This window comes from Schistocerca cancellata, chromosome 12 (assembly GCF_023864275.1).
Source record: "Schistocerca cancellata isolate TAMUIC-IGC-003103 chromosome 12, iqSchCanc2.1, whole genome shotgun sequence".
Classification (NCBI taxonomy): Eukaryota; Metazoa; Arthropoda; class Insecta; order Orthoptera; family Acrididae; genus Schistocerca; species Schistocerca cancellata.
Window position 1 is genome coordinate 159,421,187 of NC_064637.1, and position 27,254 is coordinate 159,448,440.

The following is a 27,254-nucleotide window of genomic DNA, read 5'->3' on the forward strand; positions in this document are numbered from 1 at the left end:
GCTGGAGTAGGTGGTTGTGGGGGGATGCATGGGGCAGGTTTTGCAGCGGGGTCGGTTACAGGGGTAGGAACCGCTGGGTAGAGAAGGTGGTCTGGGAATATTGTAGGGTTTAACAAGGATGTTACCCAAGCCACCTTCCTGGATGTTGACCTTCGTCTTGTTGAAGCTCACATCCACACCTCTGTCCATATCAAACCCACAAACAAACAACAGTACCTTCACTTTGATAGTTGCCATCCATTCCACATCAAACGCTCCCTTCCCTACAGCCTAGCTATTCGTGGCAAACGCATCTGCTCCAGTGATGAATCCCTCAACAATTACACCAATAACCTGACCAGTGCTTTCCTCTCCCGCAACTATCCTACAGACCTTGTCCACAAACAGATCTCCCGAGCAATACATTCCTCCCCGTCCAACAACAATGTTCCTACCCCCAGACCACACAGAAGCATCCCCCTTGTCACCCAATATTATCCTGGCCTCGAAAACATCAACAAATTACTCCGCCAGGGATATGACTTTCTCAAGTCAACCCCTGAAATGAGATCATCCCTTGACAAAATTCTCCCCACACCACCCAGAGTCGCCTTTCGTCGCCCCCCTAACCTCCGTAACATCCTTGTTAAACCCTACAATATTCCCAGACCACCTTCTCTACCCAGCGGTTCCTACCCCTGTAACCGACCCCGCTGCAAAACCTGCCCCATGCATCCCCCCACAACCACCTACTCCAGCCCCGCTACTGGTAAAACATACACAATTCAAGGCAGGGCCACGTGTGAAACTACACACGTCATTTATCAACTGACATGTCTGCACTGCACAGCCTTTTACATCGGCATGACAACAACTAAACTGGCTGAGCGCATGAACGGACACAGACGAACTGTCCGCCTAGGAGATGCCCAACCCAGTAGCGGAGCATGCCCTCCAGCATAATTCTAGGGACCTAGGAACCTGCTACACCGTATGTGCCATTTGGCTTCTCCCACCCAACACCAGTCCCTCTGAACTGCGGAGATGGGAACTTGCACTCCAACACATCCTTTCATCCCGCCATCCCCCTGGACTGAACCTACGTTAAACAACCTCACTCCCATTTACTCTTCAGTCTTCTCCTCTTTCCCTTTCCTCTTTAACCATTCACGCATCTTTTCATCCTACATAGTTGTGTTTATCTTTATACTATATACCTCTTTACTTCTGTATGCATCCTCTTTGGTTTGAAGCTGGCACAGTACTTACAGTAGAATATCTTTGGCTTCCCTCTGACAACCATGCTTCCATCCTTGCTACCCTCCCTATTTTCCTTTCCCTGTTGCTTCATAGCCTGGGTTGTGAGTAACTGAATCTCCTTTCCCTTCTTCCCTTTCTTTCCCCTCTCTCCTCCCTGATGAAGGAACATTTGTTCCGAAAGCTAGGAATGTAATTTTCGGTTCTGTTTTATGTGTATCTATCGGCTGTACTGAGCTGAGGTAAGTACTGGCCAGCCACTCTATCTCTTTGTTAGTATTTGTTTCACATACTAAATATCTTTTAATATGTTGAGCTAAAAAGTTGCTAACTCTCTATAAGAATTAAAGCAAATATTCTATTAAAGGCAACACAAAAACCTGTGGTAATAGTACTAGTTTCCTAATACATTTTGAGGTTAATTATAGTTGTTAGCAAACTCAGAAACAGATTTAATTTATGATAAATGCAGATAATATACAGAGCTAATCCTCTTCAGTGGAAACCTAGGTGTTACATGCTACATTATAATATCTGCTACAGTAACTAAATCACAAATGCAAATTTACTACAGATTGCTCATAGATTATGCAAAGGCTAGTGGTAGCTTCCAAAAAGCCTCAAAAATAAACATTTAGTTGCACTGATATACAGTGAAACTCGGGGATAATGTATTTTTTGGCAGAACAGTTAAGCACAAATGACAATTTGCTATGAAATAAGTTAGTATCCGAAACACTGGTACCGCTAACTTCCGAAAATATAGTTTTGTAGGTGTTAGAAAATTCTTATAAATAACCTATTTCTCATAATTGTACAATGAAATTAGAGAACGATTGCTCTGAACGAGGATAGGCCTACTGTTCTCAAAAATTTTAAAAGAGCCCAACTGTTTAAGCCTATAATTGACACTAACAGCACAAGTCTTTCGGCATCCGCCAATGTTCAAAAGTGCACAATATTGTCACGTAGAAGAAGGAGTAATTAGACGAATCAGGAACACTAACTTCACTTAACAAAGGTTTGTTCAGCACTCGCACGTATGAGAGAGCGGAGTGAACTGCCTCCGGCCAGAAGACGTACGGTATATATACAGTTACAGAACATTCCAGTACAATGATTCTTGACATTTGTGGATACTTCTAGAACGAACTGAATATAGAAATTAAAATTTTACAGTTCAGGTGAGTTGTTAACTCACGGTCCTCTGTGCAGCAGTCTAATATCGTAAAAACTACACCACTGTGCTACTCAGCTTCTTCTGCGACAATATATCACAATACAAATGGGTATCGATACAATCACTGTAAGGTTATACAGAAGCAAAGTGAACAATAAAATCTGAGAATCTAGAACTTCAAATCGACACACAAATCGTGTACAAGCAGCCTCTCATAAACGAAAATTCTGAAGTCTGCTTTTGTATATAAATAAAAGTATGTACTGCACAGTTTTCACTTAGCTCTTTCGGTGCACACGTCTACACTTGTGGCTCACGAAGAGTACTGCAGTGTAAGTTTATCTCGGTCAAAATCGCTAAAATGTGCAGCGACATCTCCGGCCACAGTGCAACCGAAAGGCATCGAATGGGAGCATTGATCTGGAGTGGGGCAAGGAAAGGGGAGGAATACCAGAGTACGGGTGCTGCCTGGCAGTGTGGAGGGACCGGAGGTGGCAGGACGAGGTGTCGGGAGGCCGTGAGGAAGGGACAGGCGGGGGGGCGGAAGTTCGGCAACGGCCATTCGTCTTCGTGGACAGCTAGTGGATAATCGTAACAATATAAAAAGCTACGTGTTCATTGCGGAAGAGCTTTTCCAGTCCTACTCTTCGTCAGAGGCAGTGCCACCTGCAAAAGCAGCCGTGTCGTATGCTGACACTGCAGCAATCGTTGCGCAGCTTTTTGTATTGCTGTCCGCCGGGACGAACAGCCACTGCCGAACCTCGGCCGAGACCGAAGTAGACGACTGTGTGGCATAACGTTCAGCTGAATACAGTGTGCTTTGAGTGGCTGCTTCACTACCTGAACCATCTGGATCCCCCTTCCACCACCAGCTTTTCTGAACTGTGCAGATACGGGAGTTATCCTTACTACACATTTTCTGCTCCCGAAATCGTCCGAGCCTCGACCTGCGATACCTTACTGTCCCGCACTGTCCACGCTACAGTTTTCACCCTCTGTGTCCTGTCACCCACTCACAGTCACCTTCCCCTGCCCTCACTGTGTGCTGCTGTCTGCTGGCGCATCCACTGTTCGTGTCCCCTTCTTTCCACTCCCAATTTTCCCCCCAACTCCCTTCCCCACAGCCTCTCGGCACCCTGTCCTGCCACCTCTGCTCCGTGTTCACCCTACCGGGCAGTGCCGATTCTGCTTTCCCCACTCGTACCCTACTGTCCGTCCCCGTTCCCCACCCACCTCTGGACTATTACTCCTGTCGACACATTTCTGTTGCAGTCTGGCCGGGGCAGCTGGAGACAGTGGTCACGTATGCGTCAGGTGTGCTCGCTTGCTCGAATGCGTTTCCCTTTTCTGAAGAAGTCTTTGAGCGAAAGTTTATATGTAACGGGCTTTTTGTCATACCTGTCTGCACCTCAGCATATCATCTGTACGGTGAATAGGATTCTATCCTTTCCACATTATTGTTAAACACTCGTATTATGCAATTTTGAACAAACAGTGATGATCTTTTAGTACCAGAAGTAGATATAATGGTCATACACTAAATGAAACACAGTGTACAAAATTCCGTGGTTTCTACCCGGATAAAAAATTGAAACGGAATCGACACATCTGCTACTTACCCTCAATAAGTTGATAATTAGGACGGTGGTTGTAGGGAAAGGCAGAAGACGTGCTTTGCCCCTGCACCGGGACTGGCGACAGGGGAGCAGCAGTGAGCGGAAGACAGTCTCGGCTGCTTCACGCTGTGTCACCACCGTTACCCTTGAGGACGTGTTCGTAATACATTGCGTCTAGTATAAGCCTAACATTGGCAGTGCTGAGAGACGAATGCATATCTTCTAGCTAGTACTGATAGTCTCTACTTCTGGCAGCATCACTGAATTGTCAGTTTGTCATGGACACAGTATTAAGTTGCAGGTTGCCCATTTGGTTTCCAGGGGCAACAAAAATTTGATTCTCAGTATTTAATATAAACAGTGACAAAATTTAAAAACTTCAAATGCTATCATCGTCTCCTCAGTAAGAGGTATAGTCTTATGTGAAAGGCTTGTCACAGTAAGACAGGCGTTGCATACATCTTGAGAAAGCATAGCTCAGTGCATTCAGATACCTGGAATATAGTCATCCAGCATTTGAGCGCAAGAGTATTTAGTGACTTGCAAAAAACTTTGCACATAATTTCAAACCTTTGTGAAAATTTTTCTAATTCACACTCCCCAATGAAATGATAAAAGGGAAAAAGTTAATCCCTCACTATATTTTCATTTTTGATGGAGTAAAACTGCCACATTGGGCATGGCATTTTAATTCATTGCTTCTTTAGTACTAACTGCATTCTCTGTACATTTTGCAGTTGCTTTCCACTTGTCACTTAATATACCTGCAAAATTGTGTTTTTATACTACACATATTTCAGGAGATATGATGTCATAAAGATTGAGATGCATGGAAAACTGTCTTTTGCTTAAAACAGAGTGCAAATCACTCACAATATACTCGTCCAGTGTTTGATAACGAGAGCACGTAGCAACTTTCAATAAACTTTAAACAGAATGTCAAACTGTTTCTAAAGTTTTCTCGCTTACCTGCTTAACGTCAAATATTTAACACATTAACTAATTTGTAAAGTAATCAGAAGTTTGAAGCTGTAGTGAGAGTTCATTTCTTTAAAGACTCAGGGATCACAGCTTTACTTTCAAAAACATTGTGTGAGACTAATAAAAACTGAACAATAAATCATAAATTTACAGAAAAAAACAGACTGCTCATAAAGATTGATAGTATACAGTTTCTTTCTATGCTATTATGACTTTTAGGTGAGGATAATGATTCAGTTTATGACCTGCCCCAATAGCCGAGTGTGTTGTGCACCTGCTTCTGCAACACAGGAAAGTGCGTTTGCACCCGATTGAATCCGTATCACAGATTAATGAAGAGGACCACTGTGCCGGCCAGGCAGGATGTGGTTTTCAAGTGTTTTCACACATTTGATTACACGAATACCAGGTTGCTACCCGTATCCTACCAGAGTTACACAATTCACCAACATCTACAAAAAATGTTCTCCCACTTATATATGCAATAACACGAGACACACGGACATACGCATATTTCTGTCTTGGTGTAAAATGGTGAATCTTGAAGAATGTGCAACTGCTTACTACCACTAATAATGCCAAATCCGACACGATGTGCTGACCCTGTGGAGACCCTGGATAGGGCCGGGAAGAAGAAAAAGAGAATGACTAAGTTTAGAAAGAGGACAAAACGTAGCAAATAATTGCAGAATACACGTCACACTGTTTGCTTTATAGGAAAGAACTCTGCATTGCGGGACGACGACAGCTTGCTACTTCACGACGATCCATCCCGAGACGGCGCTACTTCTGGCCCAGGAGGCGGCGGCGCAGGGGCAGCGCGCACTCGTCGGCAAGGTCTGCATGAACATCAACGCTCCCGACGACTACACTGAGACTACAGAACAGTCCGTCACGAGCACCCAGCAGTTTGTACAGGACGTCGCCAATCTGGGGGTAAGCTCGTATCACTTTATATTTACAGTCATCTTGACTTCTCTGCAGTGTTGTCTTGGCCTGAAGTCATGAGGTGGGACCATATTAGCTCTGGGATTCTGCAATGCACAGCAAACTGTGAAATATTTGCATAATATTGCTGTCCTGACAGATTAGAAAATTGAGGTCAAAGAAATAGTAAGAAGGTAGCTTTGTGCAAAGGGAAAAAAAGCACACCACCGCATTTGAAAGCAAAATGTCAATTCAGATACCCACTTTCAGTGTGAGGGAATCATTAGTTTGAAGTGCACAAAGGGTTCGGAATAAAGACAGGCTCTTTGAAGTACTAAGATGAAAATCATAGAGGTGGTGAAAGACACGATAACACGAGAAAATTTAATTTTTTTATTGGCAAAAGATGGTTACACCTCATGGCATCAATGTAAACTTGTAGCAACTGTTCAGAGTGGAGTGATGGCTTCCAGTCATGTATTTCAACAGCACACACAATTTTTTCTACAGTCTTCGAAACATCCATGTTGCTTCTTACTTTTTCCATAGATCATGTTCATAATATATTTTATGAGTGAGTGTGTGTGTGTGTGTGTGTGTGTGTGTGTGTGTGTGTGTGTATCCCAAAAATTTGAGGTCGGTTTTATTTGAACGCATACCCTCTTAATTTATTTGTATGATGCCAAAACAACTATATGTAAAATTTCAGAACCGTAGGATGTTGGCAACCCGTGCCGACTTGCACTGAAACATGTCAAGTTGGCTGTACTTGGTACGAAAGGCGAAGGCATGCACCCTCGTGTCGGTGTGTCTCTAACATTGTTAGTCTAAATTGTTGTCAGTAAGTGAAAATGTCAGTGGAATTACATAGTAGTCCTAAAATGCATATATTTTTAATAATTGCGGTGAAACATCAGATAAAAGGTTCAAAACTGCCGTCTAATGGACAAGTTCTAGCAGTTTTATTTTATAATATCCGGGAAGTGAATTTAACTGTCAGTGAAAGTGCAAATCTCACCATTCGGAAATGTATAATCTTTTGGGAAAAGGCACGTATCCCTACCAAATCTGCACCTAATTGTGCAAAGAAATTAGTGAACCTATATCAAGTTTGGAGGGAGTAGCAAAAAGATCAAGTTTGGAGGGAGTTGCAAAAAAATGCACAAAAAACCCAGAAGGTATTTGAGCAGTGCCGACAAGAGTTTGTCAACAAGTTGGAGGATTTGTTCAACATTGCACACGCCGATGCACTTCAGTTAATGAAAATAAATTAAGATAAAATCTTTTTACAGCGACAGAGAGAGCCAGATCGGCCTGGTCACTTACCTGGGGAGGACAAGAAAATGGCAAATAAAGAGGAAAGGTCGCGCATCAGAACTACTGAGGAAGAAAACTGATGTGCTAAATATTTTTCCATGTCAGCTCCTTTGACAGCATCTTATGAAGCATTACAAAATGATTCATCTTCAGATTGTAGTAAAAATGAGATGTGTTTGCAAGAAAATTTCCCAACTGTGATTGAGAACATAAAATTTGCAACCAGTAAAACAACTATGCAGAATAATTTCATTACTCCAAAATTAGTAGCAGTGCTAGACAGGTATCAGTTGAGTGTGAGAGATTCAGTGTATATTCTTGAAGCTACCATTGAGGCACTTGGATATAATACTAATGAATTTCCTATAAGTAAGTCCTCAATTCAAGGAATTCGTACAGAGAAACAGAAAGAGTCTGCGGAAGCTATAAAAGTTAATTTTTAAAACGAGGTTCTAGATGATGTGACTGTTCATTGGGATGGCAAACTGTTGCCTGCTACACACGATTTGAAATCAAAAGAGGCACGTCTTCCAGTAGTTATTTCATATAGAAATAAAGAGCAACTTATTGCTGTGCCAAGGTTGGAAAACTCTTCAGGATGTGAAGAGGCGAAAGCTGTTTGGAACACGATTGTGAACTGGAATCTCAAAAACAAAGTGAAGAAGTCCTGATATTCCACTCTTCAAAAAGTTCAGAGATAACTGGAAAAGTGTAGATCCAGATAACATACAGTGCTACAAAGTAAAGGTCATAATGCACCTGACTGTTTCAGAAATTGACAATCTGCTTGAGTTTTACTGCACTGAACTCACAAAAGAATTAATCAGAGATGATTACCGAGAGTTGATAGAGCTTTCTGTTATATTTTTAGGTGGAGATACAGACAAAAAATTCGAGATACGGCCTCCAGGTACCATACACCAACTCGATGGATGGCGATAGCTATATATTCCCTAAAAATATAATTACTTTGTGCTCAGTTAAAAATTTGGAGCAAGGAGAAGGTAGTACTGTTTGACATTTGCCTGTTCATCGTGACATATGGCTCCAGTGTATTTTGGCAGTAAAGGCACACTATCAAAATTTGTGCTTTTTGAAGTCAATGAAGGCATACGAAAAAATAGATAAAGACATCTCAAAAGCAGCTCTACTGAAGATAAGCCAGCATTTATGATATTTGACTGATGAAGTTTCTGTCTTGTCACTGTTTGACGATGATGAGGATCTAGAAACAAAAGTAAAAATGGTTGAAAATTTAACCAAAGATAATTTATCAGGTCATGCTAACCATTACACCCCTTCGAAGGAAGAACTTTGCGGTACACTGTATGGTGAGTTAAATAAATGAATAGATACGTTGTTTCTTTAGTTTTCTGTTTAGATCACAATTTTGTTAACTGGTTTGCTCTCTTAATCACAGAGAAAAACATATCCCACTTCATTTCAGTCAGAAGCAAGTCATTGTTCCATGATGACAGTTTTCTCCATGAATGTCCTGCCATGTGGTCAAACAATGCTTCCTTTCAAGAAACCAGAAAGAAGGTTTCAGCACTGAGAGCAGTGAATGATACAGCTGAAACAGTGGTCAAGTTGATGCAAGACTTTCATGGTTTAATCTCAGTTGAGGAGGAACAAAAACAATTTTTGTCATGTTGCATACACGAATACTGAATGATTTATCCTGACTGCAGAAAACAAACTTTGAAACGAAAATTTAGAGACTGATGTTTTTGGATGTAATAAACACGATTTGGGCAATTTAGTGTTTTATTTACCAAACAATCATTAAGTTCCAGAATCCCTCCATTCCCACATAGTAAAAGTTTTCAAGTCTTACGTTTAGCATCAAGTCGGCACATGTTGTAATAATTTAATTGTAATAATATTTAGTATGTGAGTTATTAAGGTCAAGTAGAAAAAAAATAGAGGGTATGTGTTTTCGATTTCATGAAAAAAAAATCCATTATATCTTGAGACACCCTAGAGAGTGTGTGTGTGTGTGTGTGTGTGTGTGTGTGTGTGTGTGTGTGTGTGTGTGTCAAACAGTTTTATAGCTGCATATTTCATCCCTTTCAGTGCCAAAGTTGGATTCATTAAAAAAATTCAGATCATTTTTTCTTCTACTACTGTACTGACGAATATGTCTGTCACTCTCAAACTGAGATGAATTGTTCATAACAAATTCTGAAAGTGCATAAAAGTACTTTAACACTTCGCTAATATTTCCAGGTGCTTAAAGAGATGTCTGCAAGATGTATATGTTTTAACCCCACACACAATTCCAATCACTTTCTTCTCTACAATAAGTGCCTTTTGTGTAAGTGAGAAATTACCAAAGAATGTTATTTCATAAGGCATCAGTGAGTGAAAAATATGTTAACTTACGGACTTTGTTATACCCAAAGTTGGCACATACTCGTGTGGCAAAAGTAGGTGAACCTAAGCAGTTTAGCAGGTCTACAGTGAGATGAGAACCTTATCCACTAATTGCTCTTCTGTCTGTGGGATTTCATACATTACTGAATTCATGCAACCTCATAGGAAAAAACAACTGATCAGAAATATCTAATATACCAATACTAAATGGCTGCTTTAACCTGTGAAATTACAGCAACAGTAGACATTAAACACACAACAAAATCTATTGTGCACGGACTACATGACATCAGGTTTGTTAGCTTTGCCAGCTCACAACCAAACTGTAACTTTGCAAACCTATGTGCACATCTTGTGATGCTGCCCCCCCCCCCCCCCCCCAGCCCCCCCTGCACCTCCTCAAAATACAGGATAAATAAATACTGTCAGTGTGTGGGTCTGTCTCTGTTTCTGCACGCCATCATACAGACTAAATGTCATCTTTGATATTGCAGTGGTAGAACGATGTGGAAATATTAAAGGAGCAAATCAGATATACATTTATATTAGTAAATGGCTATCGTCGAACTCAGGCCATGGTACCCAGACCCGTTTGCAAATACCTATCGTAATGATTTCCGTAGGTTACAGAAATTTAATTTTCAGTATTTCACATAGTTATTAACAAAATCTGTTCCTATCTTAACAATTTCTGCAGGCAACATAAATTTAATTTTCAATATTTCACTTAGTTATTAACCATATTTAAAAATTTGAAATGTTGTTATAATCTACTCTATAAGAAGTATAATCTTATGTTAAAAGTTCAACACAATAAGGAAAGTATTACAGTCAGAAACCGTGTATTTGTCTCAAGGCAATGTAACTAACTACGTGCGTATACCTGGTGTTTATCCTCATCCACCCAATGTTTGAGAATGAGAGCACTTAGCAGCTTCCAACAAACTTGCACACAATTTCAAACCTTTGCAAAACATCTTTACTACTAACTGCACTCACAGTATTTTTGCAGACATTGTCCACATACAGCGCTGAATGTACCTGCAATATTACATCAATACATTGGCATACGGTTCAGGAGATACGACATCATAAACGTGAGATACTTGAAAAATTAGATTTTGCTGTAAAATTGATTGCAACTTACCCATAATGTTATCACCCAGCAACGTACACACCTCATATCAATTATTTAACACATTAACTCATTGTAAAGTAATCAGAAGCTGTTTCATACATGGGAATTAGATTCTTTAAAGAGCTGGGCTTTACTGGTCAGTATTTATTTCACAGATTTTTGAGTGAATGCTTTTGGAGTGCTGTATTTGACAGAACCACAATTTCCTGCAAGTTACGGTAAAACAATGTATCGAGGGCTTTTGGGTTCATGAGAGACAGTATCAAATTGTAAGATTCCCCTAATCCACAAACCAGCAAAAAGGAGTTAAGAGGTGGAATTTCAGTCTGCTACAAATTTTTAAATGTCTGAACATGTTCATGTCATTGTATTTCATAGATAATCTGTTGGTACAAATGATTTCAGTTTGATGAATTTCATTCCACTGATGAATCACAATTATGTCTGAACTAAAACATTTAATGACTCAGCAGCATAAAATATAAATAGGAAAGTATACTGAGCGAACTGCTTACTGATCGGAACTGTCATGCAGTCTGTTCTGTCTTCCCTCTTACCAGTGCTGACACATTTTGCCATCGCACTCTCCTCTATTTTATCGTTCAGTTTCATTCTTGCCTAATTTTCTATCTTATCGTGATTTTTTGCACTCCCTTACTGTTAGTTTAATTTTTATACTTCTTCCTGCTCACATTGCTGGGTTGGTTGCAGTTGGGACAATAAGACTGGTTTCCAAAGATATGATGTGCTAATTATGACTGTGCTCAGAAAATAGCTTCCACCTGTGTATAGGTGAGATTAATTCATGTGATGAGGGGAATACATTAATTTTCTTTTTGCAGGTTCATTTATCTTAGAAAGAATAGTGACAGAGAGGAACCGGAGGAAGCAAAGCTGTGAAGGCGAGATTCTGGGTTTGAGTTCAGGGAGTTTCAACATATCTTCAGCTTTCACACTTTTTATCATTGTGTGCATTGTGGTTGTGGTACAGTATACATCAAGAAACCTCTTTTATGGCCCACTTGCTTCATATGAAGAGATTCAAAACAATAGCCCCAAATTTCTTTTTACGTGTGTAATACTGGTAATTAATTACCTGTCATGTATCTTCTGATAACTGGAACTGTATTCAGTGAAATATCGTTTCATTTTTCTTGTGGCATTATGCTACGCACTCGCATTCCCTCAGAGTGTTTGTTAAGACCACAAAATCCACTTGGTATATAATTTTCTTGCAATCAAAGAACAACTCTGGGTACATATGTACACAAGGTCCTATCATTTCTTGTTTTTATCATTTTTTGGGTTCTTGTTTGAAAACTAAACAACAAAATTTTTCATCTTTTTCAGTGTGATTTGGTAAAGCCAGTGATTACACCACGATTTGCCATTAGCTGTGATATGGAACTCATGACGAAGCTTGGGAAGTTGGCTCAGCAGAATAATCTTCATGTACAGGTAAGGATTTCTCAATGCTTTTGTTGAAAGACACATTTATTACCAGATTTGTAGTTACGCGTATATAATTTTTTTTGCAAAAAGTCGATCGGAATCCTAAGGGTGAACGCTTTATCAGACTACTTGTGGTTAGTCTGTCTTTGGATTTGTGTATAAAAAAAAAGCTGTAGCTGATTTTATCCCAAACACACACACACACACACACACACACACACACACACACAGTGTGTCTCTCCTAAGAGTCCTTGTGTATTTTCTCTGTTGTTTCGGCAGATATTTGCAATTTCATTTTTGCATAGTGTAGATGGAGTCATCCCAAACAAATACTGCTCCTCATATCTTTCAAGTGGTGCCCATTGTTGACAGAAAGCATCGTTTTTTTTTTTTCCTGTTACAAACAAATTGATTTTTAAAGTGGAATTTTATGTGACCATTTGAGAGACAATCACAGATTAGTCTAGTGTGGTATTCATTCCATCGATACGTATTAACAGGTACAGTAAAACTCGATGAGTAACTAGTACTCCTGTAGCGATGGCACTGCTTGCTATGGCCTAGCACACAGCACTACTGAGTCACTGCTGGATTCCTATTTATTCTTAGTTTTATTATCCCTGTTAATTCGTATTGATAAAACAAGTATAGCACTGGACTAACCTGGGACTGCTCTATCGAATATCAAAAATTTCACTTTAAAAATCATTTTGTTTGCAACAGAAAGCAAACCGATGCTTTCCACTGATGCCGGGTGTCGCAGGAAAGACATGATGAGCAGCATTTGTTTGGGCTGACTCAAGTTACGTGTTGCAAAAAGAAAATTCCAAATACCTGCTGAAACACCACAGAAAATGTGCGTGATGACTCTCAGAAGAGACACCACGTAGGGTGATCTGACAGTGGAGTATTAAGCAGGTATCCGTAAAGGTTTGGCTCCAAAACAAATCTGAACATTTTCAGCATAATTGTTCCACTGGTAGCAAAAATTTTAGTGGTCTAAAATGTATAATCAGAATGTGTCATGTTCAAGTAAGGTGCATCCGATGCTTGTTACTGTAAAACGGAGCAAAGCATTGTATGCGCAGTGCTACCTATACAAGTTTCATTTTTCTGGAGTACATCTACATCTACATATACATATAATGATATGGTTATAATAGAAGGAAACATTCCACGTAGGAAAAATATACCTAAAAACAAAGATGATGTGACTTACCAAATGAAAGTGCTGGCAGGTCGACAGACACACAAACGAACACAAACATACACACAAAATTCAAGCTTTCGCAACAAACTGTTGCCTCATCAGGATGATGTCCCATTAAGAAACTAAAACAGTTCCTGTGTGCAATGTAAAAATTGTATTGGAGGTGTTATCATAAACAAATTTACCATTATAATATTCCTTGACATTTCATAACAAACAGTGCTTGACTCTCAAAGGTGTGTTGATTGTGAAAGTAACTTAACAGTGAAAAGCACATCTACCTGACTTGAGTGTCACTGGTCATAATTGATTGCCTTGACTGATTAATACATATGCCAATCTAGATGTGGGACCAAGATGTCTCCCTTTTGAGGGCAACATAGACTGTAAAAAAGTAATGTGCCCAGAGATATTTGAATTACTATTGAGAAATAATTTTATGCTGCTAATCAGAAAAAGTGGATAGATCCAGTGCTGCTTACAGGATAAATTAATCCTGAATGATTAAAAAGTATCATTAAATGTATATTGCACATTGTGTACAAAATGTTGTTATTAAGGTTTTGCTCGTGTCTTTCAACAGTCGCACATATCAGAAAATGAGGGTGAGGTGCAGACAGTTGCAGAAATGTATCCCAACTGTGCGAACTATGCCGAAGTGTACGATAAGGCAGGTTTACTGACAAGCAAGGTGAGTATCGGATGTCACGTATATGTTCATTTTTCTAAATATATTTATGTTTTGTTTGTGCTTTCACCTCGATTCGAATTCTGTATAGATTAACAATCTAGGTCTTAGAAGAAGAGAATAACAGTGAATTCTTGAACTCTGACTGAAACACGCACTGACAGCCATTAAAATTGTGACGCCACGGAGGCACCTCGTTACAAATATCAAATCTACTACGTAAGGTAAAGTTCTGCTTTCTAGCCCCAGACGGGCTAGTCAGCTGCCGTGTTCGTTACGACCTGATGAGACTAAAATTGTGCGGTCATCACTGTGGGTTGTTTGGTTGCACTGGGAGATGGCAGATTGGAACTAAAACTTGTGAAACACTTGTTCACTTTATTACACGAATGATACAAAGATTTACTTAACTTTATACAATCCGTTGCCACAGGAACGAGTCAAATATTTACGACTGTCTTCGAACAGTAAAGCGTCACTCGGTGCAGACAATCGTGGACTCTTCTCTCAGAGTACGAGTTCGACATTTAGTAAAGCACAGTTCCGTCTGAGATTTGAATAGCACCGGTGTCCGAATTAGGTGACATCGAGTGCTCTGTTGGAGGCCACGAACTGGGTAGAGCGAGTCTTGTGTCGACCTCTGTGTGGCGGTGCTACTGTGCCGAGAGAGGCGAAGTGCCTCCGGGAGGGCCTCCCACTCGTCGTCGCAGATTGCCGAGACGTCACTAATGTCTGCGTTATCGACGCGTGTCGCCAAATCTGGTGCGGCACCTCGATCTTTGGACGAAACTGTGGCGTCGTCCTCTGTCGGTGGTGTCATTTGATGCAGTTTGGAGGGGCACGTGGTCAGCACACTGCTCTCCCAGTTGTCATCAGGTTTGCTGACCTCTGAACTGCTAATAATGACCCGAGTAACTTCTCAGTTGGCCTCACGAGGTTAAGTGCACCTCGATTCAGTTCTCCGCCGAGAAAAAAATCCCCGGCAGTACCAGGAGTTGAATGTCTGTCTTCCACACAATAGGCTACTGTGTGTTTCCTGTCAGAGGGCACAGTAACTGATGAAAAGTCATTGAGTGAAACAGAAGTGATTTCTGGAATTCGCCGAGGTAGTGTTATAGGCCTTCTGCTGTTCCTTATCTGCATAAACAGTTTAGGAGAGAATCTTAGCAGCTGTCTTAGTTTGTTTGCAGATGATGATGTCATTTATCGTCTATTAGAACTGCCAGAAGGTCAAAAGAAACTGTAAAATGATTTAGAAAAGATATCTGAATGGTGAGAAAATTGCTGATTGACCCTAAATAATGAAAAGTATAAGGTCATCCACACGAGCACCGAAAGGAATCCGTTAAACTTCAGTTACACGATAAATTGGCCTAATCTAAAGGCTGTAAATTCAACTAAACACCTAGGAATTAAAATTAGAAAGACCGTGCAGAAAATGTTGTGGGAAAGGCAAACCGAAGACTGTGTTTTACGGGCAGAACACTTCGAAATGTAACAGATCTACTAGAGAGACCGCCTAGACTACACTTGTCCGTCCTCTTTTAGAATACTGCTGCGCTGTCTGGGATCCTTATCAGATAGGAGACAGGACTACTGGAGTTCATTGAGAAAGTTCAATGAAGAGCAGCACGTTTTGTGTTATCGTGAAATAGTGGAGAGTGTGTCACAGATGTGAAACAGGATTTGGGACGGACACCATTAAAACAAAGGAATTTTTCACTGCGGCGGAATCTTCTCACAAAATTCCAATCACCGACTTTATCTTCCAAATGGGAAAATATTTTGTTAATGCTGACCTACATAGGGAGAAATGATTGTTGTAATAAAATAAGGGAAATCGGAACTCACACGGAAAGATGTAGGTGTTGGTTTTTTTCGTGCACTGTTTGAGAGTGGAATAATAGAGAATTAATGTGAAGGTGGTTCAGTGAACTCACTGCCAGGCACTTAACGTGTGATTTGCAGAGTATCCGTGTAAATGTAGATGTACAGAGGCAAATGTACTATGTGTTCGATGCAGGTGATTAGCATTTCAGCCACACCGTCTGAAGAAAGTAAGAGTAGTGTAATCTACACTGTATACAGGGAGTATCAAAAAGGATGGCACAAACTTACACGGCTGAAAGTACACAATAATAGAAGCAAAAATGTCTAGTAAACATGGGCTCTAAAATGCATACCTTAAGAGCTATGAGATATTCTTCATTTTTCAATATTGAGAAACAAATCTCTTCTACTGCAAGCTCTTTGCTTTCCATAGTTTGGGAAGTGGTAGTACGGACCAAAACAAGAAAAAAAAAAAAAAATCCAGTAAACATTTGCTCTAAAATGTACACCTTAAAAGTTATGAGCACTTGTTCATTAGAAAAGTTGTATTCCAAAGTACTGAAGATGAACAGGTGTTCATAGCTGTTAAGGTGTGCATTTTAGAGCACATGTTTACTGGACATTTTTTCTTGTTTTGGTCCATACTACCTCTTCCGAAAATATGGAAAGCAAAGAGCTTGCAGCAGAAGAGATTTGTTTCAGAATATTGAAAATCAAGAATATCTCATAGGTCTTAAGGTACGCATTTTAGAGACCACGTTTACTTGACATTTGTGCCTCTATTATTGTGTACTTTCAGCCGTGTAAGTTTGTGCCATCCTTTCTGATACACCCTGTATAAGGAAACATTATTCAGCAGGTTTGTCATTCAGAAAAGTTGTCTGAATATTAGTCGTTCGTGAGAAGATAGTTTTTTATGCCTTGTGTAAGAAGCAGAAACCTCTGCTCGAATTTGTCTAAAATTGCTGATATTTCTAAGAGGATACAATTTGAATGAACTTGGCACTTCAACATACCTATGAAAAACTCCGTTTAGCCGTATTTGCACTTACAGTCATCGGTCGGGTATCGATCTTCAGGCAGAAATCCTAACTAAGTTACATTCTCTCAGACGTAGTAAACTTTGGAGTAATGTGATAAGACTGAAAACTAGAAATATTGTGTAAAGTTGATAAATTGCTAATAATTTGGATGTTCGTATTGACTGTGAAATATATAACGGCAACACACAAAATAAAAATAGTTTTTATGAAGCATTTGCATGCTTGACTAAGGTTCGAAGATGAATTCCATATTCAGGTAAGAAGCTCTTTAACAGTTTACCTTCAGCACAAGACAGGTGATTTGGGATCTTTAGAAATACGAAAATTAATCAAAAGTGGCACTTTTTTCCACTTGTACAAATTATCTAAATATTTCAATTCTAGAATTATAAATCTGAAGTGTTACAGGGCATATTATATCAAGTAAAATCCACCATCTCTCTTGCAGTAGATATGAAAATATTCCATTGGTGTTTTCACCCACATACATATACGTAAAGTGTTCGCTAGTATATAAATAGCAGGTGTCAGCACAGTAAAGTGAATGCCCGTTTCATAACACAAAATTTGGTAAACATCATTTAGTGCAGTATATAATCAGTTTGTAACTGCTACTTCTCTGCGTCGATGTATTCCTCAGTTCGAGCCACATCTCTGACGGATCTCTATCACCTAAGGTCCTTAGAGGCACGCTATGAAAATGTGTGAGTAGGTGAATGCACAGTGGGCTGGGACACCACTAGATCTGACAGTGGACCTTTCTTACTCTTGTTCTTCGTATTGAAAAAAACTGTTCAATTTTATTTTCACAGTGCAGTATCGTTGAATTTGTACAAATGTTGAGCTCAGTAATACACTTTTATCATTTCAGTTTTCTAAGCCTTTGCACTGTTACTCATAAATTTCTTCCGGTATTTATTTAAAGAAATGTCCTACTTCTTATAATTTTTAAGTATGTCATTCTATTTGTATATTTTATGAGCCCATTCTTCATTGTAACGATGTGGTTTTTATCATCAGTGTCTCCTAATTCTTTTTGTTGGGGTTTTGCTGATAAGTCCAGTCACTTTTTGCCTGTGGGAAAGGATAGATAATTCCAAAACACAAATTTCAAGAGTTATATTTTTTCCACTTACTAGTGCTAACGTTTATTCAACTCATTTGCTACAGGCCAGTTTCTACCCGTAGAAAACATTCAAAACACTGAATTTGCATCATTTGTGTTCAATATATTTTTTTCAGTCTCATTGTTACTGTATTATACATATTTCCATGTAATGTAAAGTTAAAAAATTTGGATAAATACACTGTGTTTCAATTTCTCTTGATTGTGTTGTGAAAGTAAAATTTGTAGTCTTATTTATTGTTTAGCAGTTTGGCAGTTAGAAGTGCAAGTAATGTTGAATGAATAAAAGTTAAGTCAGTACATATACAGTAACTTCTCTACAGTAACAGAGTACACTGGTTCTGCCCAAACCCTTTCTCATTTTTCTGCATATTTAGACACAATACGTGTACTAATATGAGACTCTGTGGCTGCTCACCTCCTAACAAATTGTTTCTTATTTGTGCGATTTAGCTGAGTGGTGTTTGTCGCATTTGCAGACAGTGATGGCCCACGGAGTCCTGCTGAAACCTGAAGAAATCACTCTGCTGAAGGAGAGGGGGACATCGATATCCCACTGTCCCACATCCAACATCAACCTACATTCGGGTGTCTGCCCCGTGCGGACGTTGCTGCAGTCCGGCCTCACAGTCGGTCTCGGAACAGGTTCCTAGTGACTTTCTCGAACTTACTTACAGTTTCGTAAATAACTTCCTTTCCCATACGTTTCCACAGAAATAGGGTACTGTAATATCTTTATCTCGATGATGCGAGAAATTGCCTGTTGCTCGAACGGTTTGAAGGACGGTTCAGTGATACGATATTCCTCCCCGACACCAGCTTTTCTGAACGAAAGAGGTGTGCGTTACCCTCGCTCCCTGCCTCGATCTCCGCAAACTCGCTGTCCCCACACCTTCTGCCCTGCAGTTCCCTCTTCCTCTGTCCTGTCACTCCCTCCCCACGTCACCTTCAGTGTGCGTCGTGTGCCTGGCCTGTACACCTGCCACTCCTCATTCCTAGCCAGCACACCGGCCGACTCCCTCTGAGCCATTAGCTGTGCACCCCCAATACATCTCCCTGCCCGTCACTCTCTCTCCCACTACCATCCCAGCCGACGCAAACCCCCGTATCTCCCAGTCCACCAGCTGAACTGCAATCACAGCACTGTGTGACCAGTCAGCACTGTGTATGTAGGGGCACAACTTGTGGTGTGTGTGTGTGTGTGTGTGTGTGTGTGTGTGTGTGTGTGTGTGTGTGCGTGTGTGTGGGCGTGTGCACATGTGCTACTCTAGCTCAAAAAGGATTGCAAGTTTTCTTTCTCTTTTGAGTGTGCCTGTCAATGATTCAAAGGTTCTGCTATTTGGCAAGTGGCCTCCTTTGCTCTTAAATTAGTTATTACATTCTACCAGAACTTTCGCATATATATGCAGTTGGAGCATTGTTACACCATACGGTTCAACCTATGGGCCATTTGGCAGGTCTGCTGCTGCTCAAAACGAAGAAAGCATGTACAGTAATTTTTGTACCTGTGTTCTCAAGCTATAGCATAGAGTGCTGCAGTGCATCTTTAACTGACAGCTGCTCAAGTGGCTTTTTGCCATATCGTGTCTCAATGTTACATCTCCCCATCCCCATCCCCATCCCCATCTCCATCCACATCCACATCCACATCCCCTTTCGTCACAAAAAATGGAGGAACGCAAAGGTGAGGTGCACCCACAATCAAATCTGGTCCTAAGCAGGGCAGCACCGACAGTATTAAATAATAGACTGCATAAATATGATGCCAAAAAGAAGATGATGACAATTTTGATCTGATGATGACGTATGCCACGGGGGGATAGTAGTTGTAGTGATAATGGTGCGCCAATGGTATAGGTACCGGAGTTCCGTCTGTATCCACCCTTCAATAGCGAATGCTCAGTGGGAGCGAAGCGAGCAGGCAACCGTGCCACAGAGATCCACTCGTGTTTCCTGCAGCTGACCGAGCAAATTTGACAGGAGTCAAATTGTGGTCTTCCGAGCGGCGGGGTGGTCCTTTCGGAGAATCGCCACACGAGTCGGACGTGCTTCGTCAGTTGTGCAGTGGTGCCGGTGTCACTGGTCATATTAACATTCTCACACCTGTAGATGAGGTTCCGGACGTCCACACAGCACACACACCCGCCAGGATCGCCGTACTGTAAGGGCGGCAGTGGCAGGTCGTACAGCTGCCACGTCACAGATAAGAGGCTCGCGAACCCCAGACACGTCGACACAAACTATCACGAACCGGTTATTAGCGGTGGGAGTACGGGCACGCACACCTCCGGCCCTTCTTCCAGTCACGCCACAGCACTCGTGTGCACAGCTAAATTGGTGCTGTCAGAGGATCACTGGGAAGACGCAATGGCTTGCTGTGGTCTCCAGTGATGAAAGCAGATTCTGCCCAGTCATTTGCACGTACGATAGAGTGCTTTCGCTCGAGACGTACTGGCCCCGACCTGGCCTCACGGTCTGGGGTGCGGTAAGCGACAACTCTGACCTACATTTGGTGTTTCTGGAGGGCAGCTCACAAGTGCTCGATATGTGCGGAATGTTGTTAGACTCATTCTTTTTTCTTTATTGCAACAGGAAGGTGATGTGTTGTTCCAACCGGATAATGCTACCTCACACACTGCCTGTGAAACTTGACACGATCTGCTAGACGTGCGGCGACTTACCCGGCCAGCACGATCTCCGGACTTGTCTCGAGTGGAGAACGTACGGGACGAGAAGTGATCTGTGAGACTCTTCGGCCAGCAACTCTTACTGAACTATGTGAATAGGTCTAACAGACGTGGTGTAACGCCTCCCAAGACAGTATTCGCCATCTGTATGATTGAGTGGATGTCAGTAAGGACGTGCATTGCTGTCCGTGGAGGCTACACCGTATACTAATATGGGTGTTTCAGTGTGGGTAGTGCTGTTTATCTGTAAATGTAGTCATATCGTGTACTTCGTAAGCACTGTTGCAACAGTAAATCTTGAGTGAAGTTAGAATGCATCATCGTAACTGGAGCTCCCACGAGAAGAATCTCTGCTCTAGATGACTTGTACCACGAACACATTGCTAGCGACCTAATTTCCTACGTCGAGGACACGAACCGTTTTCTTTATTGTGTCTCCACGTTGCCTCCTGCACTCCCCCTCCCTGCACCAGTATCATCTCAGTCCTTGGTTGTTAGTTTTAACACCACCTCCCTATGAGAGGTAATGTATGATTTATTTATGTATTGTGCAGTTATATGTCTTCAAACTGGTACACATTAAGATCACCACGCCCTAGTCCTGTAGCATGCTGTTAGAGGAGCGAAAACAATATTTATTTAGTAATCTGTTTAACATGGCAAGATTAGGGTCATCACACACACCTAACCAGATGTTCCACATATATTACATTGCTTATTTTGCAGTAAGCATGTTATACTAGATTTAGAAAAGAATTACAACAGTACAGATAAGGAAAACATACACAGAGTTTATATTTGTACACGGTAAACACAATAATAAATAGAAATTACTGTAAGGTAGTTTTTTTTAAATTAAGAATATTAGCAACAGTGTGCATGGAGAAAGGGGTGATTGAGGAAGGGAAAGATAAATGTGATAACCCACAGTTAAATAATTTAATGGAAGAGAAGGTGGCGTGACACAGAGAGAAAGTAAAAGAAAAGGAAGCATAAATGTGAGAAGAAATGACAATGTCTTTGCTTTTTGAGTTTTGGGGAAGTGCTATGAGGATGACAGGAGGCATTTCTTCAACTTTTTCTGAAAAGTGGCAGGACATCGAACTGTGTAAAAAGTGCGGGGCAGCTTGTTCCAGAGGTGGACAGCAGCAACAGCTAAGGAATTTGTGTTTTACGAATCGGCACCGGTGGGGTACTAAATGGGTGAGACCTTCTGTTTATATTACGATTGCGCGAAAGGTGTTTAATTTCTGAGGCGAGTTACAGGGGGTGCTTGCCCACTGAGGAGCCAGTGAAGTAGACGCAGTGTGTGGTAGTCCCGTAACTTCTCTGCTCGCAACCACCCTAACCGGGTCTACGAAGCGCCAACACAATTATTTCGACGAATGTAATGCACACGAGCGTTCGCAATTAGCTCTAATGTCTTGTATTTTCAGTACTTGTATGATGCTGAATTATATAACTACTATAATGGAGGTCTGATAGAATGAGTGATTGGTCAAGTTTATGTTTCACATCCTGTGGAAAAATGTTCCAAAACTTTCTGATGGCACAGATGCAAGTGGAAGTCTTCCAGCATCTGTCTGTCTGTTTTTCAAATAACTTTTAAGCCACTTCAGGGTACTATCTGAGAAGTTTAGCCATTGCATTTTTCTGAGCAGTATGTCAAAGTTGAAAGTGTAAAAAGCTTTGCTGAAATCTAGTAGAGCTGGTCATTAGTTACCTCGATTAGTGCAGTGTTTCTGGTATGGTGTTTATGAAACCTGTCCGCCGCTCGTGGTCTCGCGGTAGCGTTCTCGCTTCCCGAGCACGGGGTCCCGGGTTCGATTCCCGGCGGGGTCAGGGATTTTCACCTGCCTCGAGATGACTGGGTGTTTGTGTTGTCCTCATCATTTCATCATCATCCAGGAAAGTGGCGAAATTGGACTGAGCTAAGGTTGGGAAATTGTACGGGCGCTGATAACCACGCAGTTGAGCGCCCCGCAAACCAAACATCATCATCATCATATGAAACCTGGATTAATATTTACCAACCAAGTTGAATTCACCCAAGCTTCACTTATTTTGGTCACTAAGAGTATGTTCCAGGGCTTTAGAAACACTGTGCCGATTGGTCGTTAATTATGAGCCTATCACGGGTTTTCGACCTTAGGAATAGATTGTCGGCCTACGCTTCTTTTCTGTGATGTGGGGTATGTTCCATTTGTGAGAGAAAAATTAAATATGTCTGTTAATACAGGTACAATGTTGTAATCTACATTCTCAATCACGGTTATGCTAATACAGTTGTTGCATATCGCTTAAGAAGAAATTACCTTTATTGCTTTTCTTGTGTTTATTGTTATGTGTTTTAGGAGGAAAATGTCACGGTTAGTTATGTAGCTAGAAGGTTCTTGTTAACGACAATTCTTTGCCGCATGGGAGTCGATTGGTGCACAGTAAAAATTGTTCATTTCACCGGCAGAGACCTGAAAAACTGTTTTGCTATGGGGATTCTTCCACAGGGTAGCATGTATGGCAGGATACAAAGGAACAAGTGTGCCTGATTTTAGCATTGCAAACACATTGATTTATCCTGTTTTGTACATTTCTGTATTCTTTGTATCGTTCAAATTTCGGATTTGCCTCGAGCAGCATCCCTGTTGTTCATCATTTGACATAATTCTGTTGTCGGCCATAGAAGATCTCCAAATGAGACAGTCTACTGATAAAATCGAGTATTGCGTTGTAATTCAGTTTTGGCAGCAGCTGGAAACGTTGCAGGTGTCACGCCAACACATGGGGTTGAGCCATTTTGGTTTGGATGCTCTAGTAACGTGTGAAGATTTCAATATGTACTAGAAAAGCAGACTTTTTTTGCAAACAAACAAAAACTAATTAAATCATTATTTTTTGATGTGATAAGAAAAACTTCATGACTACACTTTGTTGCATTCCCCATTACTGTGGCCTCACTGCCATTGAGCTTTACCTCTCCTGACATTCTGCCAATTTCAAAGTGCCCGATTCTTATACACCTGACTAAATATATCCTTACTCACATCTGCAACATAGCCACAGACACCTGCATGTAGCACCATCCTGTGTCAACTTGTTTAACGACCACCCAGAGGAAGCACTCCAAAGATCTTAAACCTATTGTTCGGTTAAAGTTCATCGACCACCTTTTCACAGTGTAGACAAAGTGCCGAGACACTATATACTCATCCATTCACAGCTGTTCGATTCACCCGGTCCTCGTCAGCTCCGTATGTCGACTTCCTGGACACTGTCTTCCACCCTTCCAGTGTTTCCATAAGAAACCTCTTTTTGCATTACGTCCATCAACAGTGCCTCAATTTTGATATTTGCAATACCTTCTGCACAAAAGGGTCTCTCCCACACACTTGAACCACCTCTGGACAGTATGCTGGAAGTCTTCCAGACAGGTGCTGCACTCTACCTTGTCCACAAGCAGATTTCCCGTGCCATATCTGCACGTGTCGTGCCCAGTCCTCTGACCATCCCTTGAACTGGTTGTAAAGGAACACCACCTTCATTAGCCGATACCATTCCAGGGCTTCAAATATCTTTCGTCACTGTCTGAAATGAGGAATACCTTCCCAAAATTCCTTCCACCCGTCCCAAAGCGGTACTCTGGCACCCGTCCGATCTACAAAATATCCAGACCTGCCCACATGCCACCTCTACTCTCGATCCCTTGCGACATTGGCCGTACCCTTGTGGAAACCTCAGGTAGAAGACTTGTCCGATGCACTCACTGAGAACATCCTGCTGCAGTACTGTCACAGGCATGTCGTATCCTACCGGAGATAATGCAACCCGTGTAATAGTTGTACACTAACCAGCTCTGCTGTAACTTATGCACAGACTTTCACAACCGTCAACTAACTGGCCAGTCGAAAAAACGGTCTCTGCCAATATGTGGCCAAGACGAGAGTTGACCACCTGGTGATGGAACATATGGTTGACATCAGAGATTACTTCAAAAACTTTTCAAGATCTTCCCACCAACAGCACCAGCTTCTCTGAATTCTGTGGATAGGAATTGTCCTTACAACACATCCTTCAGTCTCGTATTCCTCCTGGCCCCAATTCCACACACATCTTCACCTGTATCCCAACAGTTGCCTGCTTCACCCCACAAGGCCATTGTCTGAAAGCTTAGCAATGATTCCAGTCATGTTCGTGTTGAACAACTGAGAAGTTTGAGATAAACTGGAAATTTTTCATTTGTGTGGCTGTTGTTGTTGTTGTTGTTGTTGTGGTCTTCAGTCCTGAGACTGGTTTGATGCAGCTCTCCATGCTACTCTATCCTGTGCAAGCTTCTTCATCTCCCAGTATCTACCGCAACCTACATCCTTCTGAATCTGCTTAGTGTATTCATCTCTTGGTCTCCCTCTACGATTTTTACCCTCCACACTGCCCTCCAATGCTAAATTTGTGATCCCTTGATGCCTCAAAACATGTCCTACCAACCGATCCCTTCTTCTAGTCAAGTTGTGCCACAAACTTCTCTTCTCCCCAATCCTATTCAGTACCTCCTCATTAGTTACGTGATCTACCCACCTTATCTTCAGCATTCTTCTGTAGCACCACATTTCGAAAGCTTCTATTCTCTTCTTGTCCAAACTAGTTATCGTCCATGTTTCACTTCCATACATGGCTACACTCCATACAAATACTTTCAGAAACGACTTCCTGACACTTAAATCTATACCCAATGTTAACAAATTCCTCTTCTTGAGAAACGATTTCCTTGCCATTGCCAGTCTACATTTTATATCCTCTCTACTTCGACCATCATCGGTTATTTTACTCCCTAAATAGCAAAACTCCTTTACTACTTTAAGTGTCTCATTTCCTAATCTAATTCCCTCAGCATCACCCGACTTAATTTGACTACATTCCATTATCCTCGTTTTGCGTTTGTTGATGTTCATCTTATATCCTCCTTTCAAGACACTGTCCATTCCGTTCAACTGCTCTTCCAAGTCCTTTGCTGTCTCTGACAGAATTACAATGTCATCGGCGAACCTCAAAGTTTTTACTTCTTCTCCATGAATTTTAATACGTACTCCGAATTTTTCTTTTGTTTCCTTTACTGCTTGCTCAATATACAGATTGAATAACATCGGGGAGAGGCTACAACCCTGTCTTACACCTTTCCCAACCACTGCTTCCCTTTCATGCCCCTCGACTCTTATAACTACCATCTGGTTTCTGTACAAACTGTAAATAGCCTTTCGCTCCCTGTATTTTACCCCTGCCACCTTCAGAATTTGAAAGAGAGTATTCCAGTTAACATTGTCAAAAGCTTTCTCTAAGTCTACAAATGCTAGAAACGTAGGTTTGCCTTTTCTTAATCTTTTTTCTAAGATAAGTCGTAAGGTCAGTATTGCCTCACGTGTTCCAACATTTCTACGGAATCCAAACTGATCTTCCCCGAGGTCGGCTTCTACCAGTTTTTCCATTCGTCTGTAAAGAATTCGCGTTAGTATTTTGCAGCTGTGACTTATTAAACTGATAGTTCGGTAATTTTCACATCTGTCAACACCTGCTTTCTTTGGGATTGGAATTATTATATTCTTCTTGAAGTCTGAGGGTATTTCACCTGTCTCATACATCGTGCTCACCAGATGGTAGAGTTTTGTCATGACTGGCTCTCCCGAGGCCATCAGTAGTTCAAATGGAATGTTGTCTACTCCCGGGGCTGTATTGTCTGTAATTGCTTTATGATTATTGGAGTTATTTTAAGAATCTGTCTTTGCAACTACTAGAAAATGCTTTTTTTTGTCACAAAATGCCTTTAGTTTTATTGAAACTGAACATCAGTGGTGGTATTATTGTCTGATTTTTGTCTCATTTTCTGCCTAATACATTGCTTTCTGGAACTATGCATTTCTCGATGTGAAACGTGACACAATGTAGCACCACTATTGTTTGTTTGTGTCTTTCTGGATAAACCTGTCTCTGTCTCTTATTTGTTAAAGGCCAGATGAGGACCTTCTTTATGCCTCAAGGTTAGCTTTACATGCCCTCCTTCCTCTGTTGACATCTTTCTTTTCTAATCCCTGTTATCCATTTTATTCCCATCCATCAGTGTCATTTTTGTGCTGTCTTCTGTTTCTTGGTGTTTTTTAATGCCAATTTCTTCCTGAGTCACTTGGCTTTGCCTTTCACTTTTCAGTCTGATAGGACTCATTCTTTGGATGTATCTCTAAAATGCACATTCTGTGGCATAGATGTGAATAAAAACAGTGATCTAAGAAATGTAGAATTTGTTTGTTTTATCCCAGTCTACAGTGAGAAAAATTGTCATGAGCCTGTCAATTTTAGTTTCTGGTAAGTAACTTGCAGTGAACAGTAGCACTGAGATAACTCTGCCAGCACTGTGATATAGTTTGCACCATATATTTAATCCTGTTCCATGGTGCTTAAATAATT

General features: G+C 41.1%; 1 protein-coding gene across 3 annotated transcripts in view; it reads left to right on the forward strand.

Annotated features, from left to right (window-relative positions):
* LOC126109881 (guanine deaminase) overlaps positions 1–27,254 on the forward strand; it is a 159,249-nt gene that overhangs the window by 122,677 nt on the left and 9,318 nt on the right. For all 3 annotated transcript variants that reach the window (XM_049914962.1, XM_049914963.1, XM_049914964.1), the window contains exons 4-7: positions 5,731–5,949; positions 12,122–12,229; positions 14,017–14,124; positions 18,600–18,765. In XM_049914962.1, coding sequence (XP_049770919.1) covers positions 5,731–5,949; positions 12,122–12,229; positions 14,017–14,124; positions 18,600–18,765 — 601 coding nt within the window. The remainder of the gene's footprint in view (positions 1–5,730; positions 5,950–12,121; positions 12,230–14,016; positions 14,125–18,599; positions 18,766–27,254) is intronic.